Here is a 10,702-nt window from a genome sequence, read left to right on the forward strand (position 1 = left end):
CCCTTTATGAGGTTATAACTCTGGAACGCTTCAACAGATCCCGGTGATGTCTGATGTTTTCTCGTGAAATATTGTCCTTCATGATAGTGGTAAAATTTCTTTGATATTACCTGCGTTTATTTGTGAAAAAAATGGAAATTTGGCGAAAATTTTGAAAATTTCCAACTTTCCAACTTTGAATTTTTATGCCCTTAAATCACAGAGATATGTCACACAAAATACTTAATAAGTAACATTTCCCACATGTCTACTTTACATCAGCACAATTTTTGAACCAAAATTTTTTTTTGTTAGGGAGTTATAAGGGTTAAAATTTGACCAGCAATTTCTCATTTTTACAACACCATTTTTTTTTTTAGGGACCACATCACATTTGAAGACATTTTGAGGGGTCTATATGATAGAAAATAACCAAGTGTGACACCATTCTAAAAAGTGCACCCCTCAAGGTGCTCAAAAGCACATTCAAGAAGCTTATTAACCCTTCGGGTGTTTCACAGAAATTTTTGGAAAGAAAAATGAACATTTAACTTTTTTTCACAAAAAATTTATTCAGCTCCAATTTGTTTTATTTTACCAAGGGTAACAAGAGAAATTGCACCCCAAAAGTTGTTACACAATTTGTCCCGAGTACGCCGATACCCCATATGTGGGGGTAAACCACTGTTTGGGCGCATGGCAGAGCTTGGAAGGGACGGAGCACCATTTGACTTTTCCAATGCAAAATTGACTGGAATTGAGATGGGACGCCATGTTGCGTTTGGAGAGCCACTGATGTGCCTAAACAGTGGAAACCCCCAATTCTAACAGAAACCCTAACCCAAACACAGCCCTAACCCTAATCCCAACCACACCCCTTACCCTGACACACCCCTAACCCTAATCCCAACCATAAATGTAATCCTAACCCTAACCCTAACCCTAGCCCTAACACTAATGGGAAAATGGAAATAAATACATTTTTTTAATTTTTTTATTTTTCCCTAACTAAGGGGGTGATGAAGGGGGGTTTGATTTACTTTTATAGTGGGTTTTTAGCGGATTTTTATGACTGGCAGCCGTCACACACTAAAAGACGCTTTCTATTGCAAAAAATATTTTTTGCGTTACCAAATTTTGAGAGCTATAATTTTTCCATATTTTGGTCCACAGAGTCATGTGAGGTCTTGTTTTTTTGCTGGACGAGTTGACGTTTTTATTGGTAACATTTTCGGGCACGTGACTTTTTTGATCGCTTTTTATTCAGATTTTTGTGAGGCAGAATTACAAAAAAACAGCTATTCATGAATTTTTTTTTGGGGGGGGCGTTTATACCGTCCCACGTTTGATAAAATTGATAAAGCAGTTTAATTCTTCAAGTCAGTATCATTACAGCGATACCTCATTTATATCTTTTTTTATGTTTTGGTGCTTTTATTCGATAAAAACTATTTTATAGAAAAAATAATAACTTTTGCATCGCTTTATTCTGAGGACTATAACTTTTTTATTTTTTCACTGATGATGCTGTATCGTGGCTCGTTTTTTGCGGGACAAGATGACGTTTTCAGTGATACCACGGTTATTTATATCCGTCTTTTTGATCGCGTGTTATTACACTTTTTGTTCGGCGGTATGATAATAAAGCGTTGTTTTTTGCCTCGTTTTTTTTTACGGTGTTCACTGAAGGGGTTAACTAGTGGGACAGTTTTCTAGGTCGGGTCGTTACGGACGTGGCAATACTAAATATGTGTACTTTTATTGTTTTTTTTTTTATTTAGATAAAGAAATGTATTTATGGGAATATTTTTATTTACTGTATTTTTTTTATTTAGGATTTTTTTTTACACATCTGAATATTATTATTTTTTTACACTATAACATTGCCCCGGGGGGGGGGGGGTGGGAGCATCAACACTTTGCTGTGCACTGTGTCAGATCAGCGATCCGACGTGCACTGCAGAGAGGCTTCCAGGCGCCTGCTCTGAGCATGCGCTAGGAAGCCACCTCCCTGCAGGACCCGGATGCAGCCCCGCGGCCATTTTGGATCCGGGGCCTGCAGGGAGGAGACACTCGGTACAACGCGAGCACATCGCGTTGTACCGAGGGTCTCAGGGAAGCCCGCAGGGAGCCCCCTCCCTGCACGATACTTCTCTATGCCGCCGGAACGCTGTGATCATGTTTGATCGCAGTGTGCCGGGGGTTAATGTGGCATACGTGAGCGCGGCCGATCGCTATGATGTACTATCCCGTCGGTTGGCATACGGGCACACCCCACCTCGACGGGATAGTACGTCACATGTCAGAAAGGGGTTGATTAAAATAAATTGCTGTTTCATCACATTGCTCCCCATCTTAATCAGCCAGATGTGATAGAATTCCGATCATCCTTCTCCACTTATCGGTGAGAGTACGTGGCATATATTAAGCACAGGCACGAATATAAGAGGTCTCACCTTCATTACAACAAAATTTTGTTTCATCCAATTTCCTCAGAGCATATTTCATATTTTCCTTGCATAAGGCAGGCACAGTACCGTATAGGGAATGTGCCACTGACTGCGGAGCCACTAGGAAAGAGCTAAAAAAAAACGTGCAGTGCTCGATTCCCCCCTCCCGCTACTCCCCAGGGGATGCCATAATTGGGATGCCCAACTGACCAACCGGAAGAAAGAGTAAGGGGCGTCCGGCCACACCCTCAGGGGTTAAATTCAGGTGCCCTGGGTCAGTGCTTTCCTCTTTCTCCCTGGCTGACCCTTGGAAGCTGTTGTGTCCCTGACCCCTGGATCTTCCATGCACCCTGTATAATGGCCACTCATGATGCTCAATACTGTATAATGGCCACACATGATGCTCCATACTGAATAATGGCCACACATGATGCTCCATACTGTATAATGGCCACACATGATGCTCAGCACTGTATAATGGCCACACAGTGCTCCATACTTTATAATGGCCACACATGATGCTCCATACTGTATAATGGCCACACATGATGCTCAATACTGTATAATGGCCACACATGATGCTTAATACTGTGTAATGGCCACACAGTGCCCCATACTGTTTAATGGCCCCACATGATGCTCCATACTGTATAATGGGCACACATGATGCTCCATACTGTATACTGGCCACACATGATGCTCCATACTGTATAATGGCCCCACATGATGCTCCATACTGTATAATGGGCACACATGATGCTCCATACTGTATACTGGCCACACATGATGCTTCATACTGTATAATGGCCACACATGATGCTCCATACTGTATAATGGCCACACATGATGCTCCATACTGAATAATGGCCACACATGATGCTTCATACTGTATAATGGCCACACATGATGCTCAGCACTGTATAATGGCCACACAGTGCTCCATACTTTATAATGGCCACACATGATGCTCCATACTGTATAATGGCCACACATGATGCTCAATACTGTATAATGGCCACACATGATGCTCAATACTGTGTAATGGCCACACAGTGCCCCATACTGTATAATGGCCCCACATGATGCTCCATACTGTATAATGGGCACACATGATGCTCCATACTGTATACTGGCCACACATGATGCTCCATACTGTATAATGGCCACTCAGTGCTCCATACTGTATAATGGCACCACATGATGCTCAATACTGTATAATGGCCCCACATGATGCTCCATACTGTATAATGGGCACACATGATGCTCCATACTGCATAATGGCCACACATGATGCTCCTTACTGTATAATGGCCACACAGTGCTCCATACTGTATAATGGCCACTCAGTGCTCCATACTGTATAATGGCCCCACATGATGCTCAATATTGCATAATGGCCACACATGATATTGCGTGCAGTATAATGGCCACACATAGTTACTCCTACACACACGGCTGCGTTCCATACACCTTGCATACACGGCTCCCCTCCATACACCTCGTACACACATGGCTCCGCTCCGTACACCTTGCACACACAGCTCTGCTCCGTACACCTCGTACACACTCGGCTTTGCTCCATACATCTCGTACACACGCGGCTCCTCTCTGTACAAATTGCACACACTGCTCTGCTCCGTACACCTTGTACACACCCGGCTCTGCTCCGTACACGTTATACACACCCGGCTCTGCTCTGTACACCTCGTACACATGTGGCTCTGCTCCGTACACCTTGCACACACGGCTCCGCTCTGTTCACCTCGTACACACACGGCTCCACTCTGTACACATACGGCTCTGCTCCGTACACCTCATACACATCCAACTCCGCTCTGTGCACCTCGTACACACGGCTCTGCTTCATACACCTTGCACACACTGCTCAGCTCTGTGCACCTCTTACACACACGGCTCTGCTCCGTACACTTCATACACGCAGCTCTGCTCCGTACACCTCATACACATGCGGCTTCACTCCGTGCACCTCGTACACACGGCTCTGCTCTGTACACTTTGTGCACATGTGGCTCCGCTCCGTACAGGTAGCTCTTCTCCGTACACCTTGCACACACTGCTCCGCTCTTTACACCTCGTACACATGGCTCCACACTGTACACATCCGGCTCCGCTCCGTACACCTCATACACACACAGCTCTGCTCCATACACCTCATAAACACCCGGCTCTGCTCTGTGCACCTCATACACACACGTCTCTGCTCTGTACACCTTGCACACACACAGTTCTGCTCCATGCACCTCGTACACACAGCTCTGTTCCACACACCTTGTACACATGGCTCCACTCTGTGCACCTAGTACACACATGGCTCTGCTCCGTACACCTCGATCACACCCGGCTCCGCTCCGCACACCTCATACACACACAGCTCAGTACATCTCGTACACATGCGGCTCTGCTACATCCACACTGCAAACCCTTCCTGACCCCACACATAAGCTTACCCTCATCCAGCACCATGACAGCACAGCAAAGTCCTGCAATACACAGAGGCCCTTGATCATGTGACTCCTGACTCCTCCCCTCCTGTGACTTCATCACAGGTCCTGTGCGCACAGAGCAGCGGCAGCCATATATGTCAGGGGTGTCAAACTGCATTCCTCGAGGGCCTCAAACCATGCGTGATTTCAAGAATTCCTTAGCATTGCACAAGGTGCTGGAATCATTCTCTGCAGGTGAATAAATTATCACCTGTGCAATGCAAGGAAATCCTGAAAACATGACCTTGTTGCAGCCCTCGAGGAATGCAGTTTGACACCCCTGATATATGTGGTGTGCGGCTCTCTGCGGGTGGAGGGATGCCCTCTGCAGTGCAGGACAATGTTGTGAATTCCGCTCTTGGGCTCCCTCCGGTGGTTGTAAGTGGCACTTTTGTGAGTTCTGCTCTTGGGCTCCCTCCGGTGGTTTTAAGTGGAATGGCTGCTCCTTGGATTTAGCTGTCCGCAGCTGCTTCCACTAATTGTCTATTCTGCTCGGCTATTTAGCCTGGCTCTCCCCTACAGCTTGTGCCACTTGTCAATGGTTCCTGGTTGGATTCACATCTCTGTTTGGATTTCCCTGATATCCTGACCAGTTCAGCAAAGATAAGTCCTTGCTTGCTCTTTTCTGTCCACATGTTGTGGACTTCATTGTTCGGTACATTCTATGTTTTTGTCCAGCTTGTCAGTATGGATTATTTCAGTTAAGCTGGAAGCTCTGGGAAGCAGATTTACCCTCCACACCTTTAGTCAGGTGTGGAGATTTTTGTAAACTCTGTGGTGGATTTTTCTAGTTTTTAATACTGACCGCACAGTATTCCGTCCTGTCCTATCTATCTAGCTAGACTGGCCTCCTCTGCTACATCCTGGTTTCATTCTACGTATGTCTTTTCCCTCTCCACTCACAGTCATTATTTGTGGGGGGCTATCTATTCTTTGGGGATTTTCTCTGAGGCAAGATAGCTTTCCTGTTTCTAGCTTTAGGGGTAGTTAATTCTCAGGCTGTGACGAGGTGTCTAGGGAGTGACAGGAACATCCCACGGCTGCTTCTAGTGTGGTGTTGAGCTTAGGAACTGTGGTCAGTACAGGTACCACCTCCTTCTGAGCTTTTCCCATGTTGCTCCTAAACCACCAGTTCATAACAGGACAAGTATGGTCCCGCCCATGACCGCAGGGCAGACACTCAAAATTGGGACTGCCCCGTGGGATACGGGATGGTTGGGAGGTGTGCAATATACAGGGGACAGTTTTTTTTTCTCTGGCTTTATTAGAAAAATGGAAAATGTTCCATACAACACTGATCCACATTAAGTTATTTACTGAGATCCTCGGTGTCCTAAACCTGTAGATAGCACCTGAAGGGTAAGTTCAGTCTCGCCCTTTCTCATGAATGTGGATCACACCCACTGGGTGTGTGTTTGAGAATTCTACTTTCATTTCTTGCTTCTGCTTTCAGTGATGGCGTCTGTTGTTCTAAGAAAGGAGCTGGAATGTTCCATCTGTCTGACCCTGTATACAGATCCTGTCACCCTGAGATGTGGACACAACTTCTGCCGGGTCTGTATTGATCGGTTCCTTAATACACAGGATGGATCTGGAGTTTATTCCTGTCCTGAATGTAGAGAAGAGTTTCTGGACCATCCGGCACTGAAGAAGAACATAACTCTGTGCAATGTAGTGGAGAATTTCCGGTCTACTCATCCACATCAGGAGGAGATCACCGGGATCCACTGCACTTACTGCATTCACTCTCCGGTACCTGCTGTTAGATCCTGTCTACACTGTGAGGCTTCTCTGTGTGATAATCACCTGAGGGTTCACAGTAAAGGACCAGAACACGTCCTCACTGATCCCAGCACTTCTCTGGAGACCAGGAAATGTTCTGTCCATAAGAAGATCCTGGAATATTACTGCACGGAGGACGCTGCTTGTATCTGTGTGTCCTGCAGTTTGGCCGGAGAACATCGGGGACACCGGGTGGAGATGCTGGAGGAGGCCTCCGAGAAGAAGAAGAAGAAACTGAGAAATGTTCTCCAGAAACTGATCACAAAGAGGAAGAAGACTGAAGAAAGAGTCCGGAGTCTGGAGGAGCGCAAGAGAAAAGCTAAGAAAAAATCATCTGGAGAAGCCGAGAGAGTCACTGCCCTGTTTATAGACATCAGGAGACGGGTGGACGACCTGGAGAAGAGGGTCCTGAGTGACATCTCCTGGCAGGAGAAGGAAGAGTCACTGTCACTGTCTGATGTGATCCGGAATCTGGAAATAAAGAAGGCCGAGCTGTCCAGGACTATGAGGTACATTGAAGAGCTGTGTAACATGACGGATCCACTGACTGTTTTACAGGATCCAGACATCGGTGATTTGTGTGATCCTGAGGAGGAGGAAGGTGATGAGGGCACAGGAGGACATGATGGAGGTGAGGACACAGGGGGACATGATGGAGGTGATGAGGACAGATGGGGACATTATGGAGGTGATCGGGGTGCGGAGCTGATATCACACATATCACACACATTATCTGCTATGATAAGAGATATAAATGTGATCTTCCATGTTCAGGATCCTGCAGACATATTACTGGATGTAAACACGGCTGGTAATAATCTCCTTATATCAGACGACCTGAAAACTGCAACCTGGACAGAAATAACACAGAATCGTCCAGAAACAGCAGAGAGATTCCAGTATATTCAGGTGATGAGCGGGAGGAGATTTACCTCAGGACGACATTACTGGGATGTGGAGATCAGGGGATCAGGATGGTGGAGTGTGGGGATGTGTTACCCCAGTATAGACAGGGGGGGGCAGTCGGACATTGGAGATGATAACAAGTCCTGGGGTTTATGTGGGGTGTGTAATAATCTCTATTCAGTGAGACATGACAATAATAAGATCCCGTTACCTCTCGGGATCTCCAGTGATAGAGTCAGGATATATCTGGATTATGAGGCCGAGCAGTTGTCCTTTTATGCGCTGTGTGACCCCATCAGACACTTACACACCTTCACTGCCGCCTTCTCCGAGCCTCTACATGCTGTGTTATGTGTACATGATGGTTCTATAAAGATATCAGGGGGAGCTGAGAGGAATCGTAAACGAAGAAGAATCTGCCTGGAGACTGATGACTTAATAGCGTGAACAATCTGATTGGTGTATCACTCAGCCAGTAGGAGGCAGCGGTGGGAGGGGCTACAGCTGAGCTCATTTTCTCCAGGACTCTGTATAAACAGGGATCTAAGGGGGGACATTTCTTTTCTAGAGACGTCAGAGTGAGGAGACTTATAGGCCATACACTGCTCCTTTGTGAAATGAAATATGTGAACTGTCTCTTCAGAGAGGAAAAGGACTTGATCTCTAGTGTCATTATTGGAAGGAGCAATCTTGCGACTTGACTTAGGATAAAAGCTGGAGAGCATCTGGTCAGACTTTTATCCTTAAGTCATGTGATAAGGCTCATTAAATGGTCAATATTTCCAATAGGTGGCACTAGATCTCAAGTCCTCTTCCTCTCAGAAAAGACAATTTGCATATCCATGCACACATTAACCCCTTATGGACTATGGGCACCTTTGACTGAATGAAATTATATAAATGTTAGTGATTTTCTTTAGCTGTACTGCAGTCTTCATCCATTCTCAGACCTCCTAAAATGCAGTTCATAATCTGTTCCTAGTTTCAGACTGGTCTCCTGTGGTCGTGTCCCTCTCAGTAATACAGGTTGGATGTGAGGTTTGTGTGTCCAAGATGCTGCCGTATTCTTCAGATCTCATGTGTCAGCACAGCTTCATTCCTGGACCTCATAGATGTGTAGCATTCACCTTACGCCTCTGTTCACACTCTGATCCTGTACAGTACCTTCCTGACCATTTTTATCTCCTGCCATTTACTTACATCAGTATATCTCCTTGTGCGGTATTATATCATTGTTAGCTAATTTCTAGTAGAGCTTAATAGTCCTGCAATACAATGGGACTTGTAATAACTGAGCAGTGTAGGGCTGAGACAAAGCTGGACTGTGTTTGTTGCCTGCTGCTGACAGATCAGTGATGTGAAACTGCAATGCCACTCTGTTGATACATAAAGCAGAAGATTATTTTCTGCCATATGCAAAAACTTTTAACATTTTCAGTTTCGCATCCCTGATCTGACCTCTCACACTGCAGAGTCTTAGGGTCCAATTCATGAAAATTTTCACACCTTAATTCTGTCGTAAAAGCTTTGAAAAGTTCCTACATTTAGGGACGGGGCATGAGGCCACAGCTCGTCAAATTCATGATGAGCTGTGGAGTTCCATTCACCAGAAATCTCATTCCAGTCCAGCATTACCCCTCATCAAGACCAGCATGAAAAATACTGATATTGATGAAACGTGGCCTAAGTGTACTCTTTGTTATGCAGTTTCAGCCTGTCTCCCTGCCTCCTGCTTGTGACAGGTTTTTCCTTTAAGCTTTTAAAGGTGTTTATTTGCATCTCATAAATACAATACTGTATATTCTGACCCCTTAATGGCATATTCCTAATGTAATTTTGTCAGGTTGCTTCCCTTTTATGGTCTATTTCTCATGTAAATTGAGCAGGGGGTGGGTAAGGGTCAACCACAACATGAAAGTGTAAAGTTTGGCGGGGATGTGGAAATGTTAGGAAAGATCTTGTGCTGAATGTTATTCTGATTTATATGCAATAAAAACCAATGATAAGAATCCTGGTGTCTGAGCGTTCTGATGATCTTGTGTGAACGGAAGATGAAGTTGCCACATCGGGGTCAGGTCCTATATCGGGGTCAGGTCTTATACCGGGGCCAGGTCTTATATCGGGGTCAGGTCTTATATCGGGGCCAGGTGTTACATCTTTCTGTAAGGGATTAGGAGAGTGAAGAATAATCATTGGACAATGAGAAGATCTACAATTTTATAAGAGACTTTGGGCCCAATTTATTATTGCTTTTGCATCTTTTTTGTCTAGTTTTTGGTATTTTTGCATTTTATTTTTGTTTATCTTTGTGCCTTTTTTAAAGTCTGTTTTATATGTGTTCACATGGCTTTTTTTTCATGATCATCATTCTTTGGAGTTTCCACATTTTTTTAATTTTGATTCATCATGTGCGACTTTTTAAAAACGTACTAAAAGTTTACACAAACGTTCTACTGTCTTTCCCATTTCCGAGTAATTTTACTTCTGCCAGAAATTTTTGTGCAAATTTTATGACATTTTAGTGGACATGTTTGTTTTTTTTGCTCTAAAAAGTTGCAAAAAGATTTGACAATTTTTTTTTTGTATTTTGCACAAAAATCATGAATCATATTCACCACTTAAATGCAAAAAACATCAATGAATATCACAAGACAAAAAAAGTGACTTAAAAATTTGCAAATGATGAATCGCGCTTCTTGTAAATTAATTATCCACCATTTTAAACATTTGATTAGTGTCAGGAAATGAAACTATTAACTTTTGGCCAAGATCTCATCGCCGAGATCTCAATCTGCGCATGCGCCGCCTCCAGCGGCCATTTTCCCTGAGGTCACGGCATTGCAGCAATGGAAGTGCGGGCGCTTCAGGCTTTCACAAAATGTCAGAAGAGCCCCGCACCACTGCGCACCACCGAATACTGCCGGACCAGTCTGGGATGGGAGTCGTATCATCGCCCTGCAGCATTGGACCCCCGAACACCCCCTCTTCCCAGCCCAGGGCCGGCAGAATCGTCTGACTCCTGCTGCCGCCACACTACTGGTAAGTACATTCCAACTATAAGATGCACCCCCATTTTCTCCC

At 44.8% G+C, this 10,702-nt stretch overlaps 1 protein-coding gene across 2 annotated transcripts; it reads left to right on the forward strand.

The window, feature by feature from the left end:
- Positions 1-6,330: 6,330 nt before the first annotated feature.
- Positions 6,331-8,726, forward strand: LOC138675074 (E3 ubiquitin-protein ligase TRIM39-like). 2 transcript variants are annotated; one of them, XM_069763048.1, is made up of 2 exons: positions 6,331-7,373; positions 7,404-8,726. In XM_069763048.1, the coding sequence occupies exons 1-2, from the start codon at positions 6,389-6,391 to the stop codon at positions 8,066-8,068; spliced, it is 1,650 nt and encodes a 549-aa protein (XP_069619149.1). In that variant the 5' UTR covers positions 6,331-6,388; the 3' UTR covers positions 8,069-8,726. The 2 variants fall into 2 exon arrangements, with proteins under 2 accessions (XP_069619149.1, XP_069619148.1); XM_069763047.1 differs by having other exon boundaries at positions 6,332-8,726.
- Positions 8,727-10,702: the final 1,976 nt, after the last annotated feature.

Source organism: Ranitomeya imitator, chromosome 4 (genome assembly GCF_032444005.1).
Source record: "Ranitomeya imitator isolate aRanImi1 chromosome 4, aRanImi1.pri, whole genome shotgun sequence".
Lineage (NCBI taxonomy): Eukaryota > Metazoa > Chordata > Amphibia > Anura > Dendrobatidae > Ranitomeya > Ranitomeya imitator.

Excerpts from the sequence above, each read along its gene's own strand:
- LOC138675074 (XM_069763047.1), top strand. The coding sequence starts at position 6,389 with ATGGCGTCTGTTGTTCTAAGAAAGGAGCTGGAATGTTCCATCTGTCTG.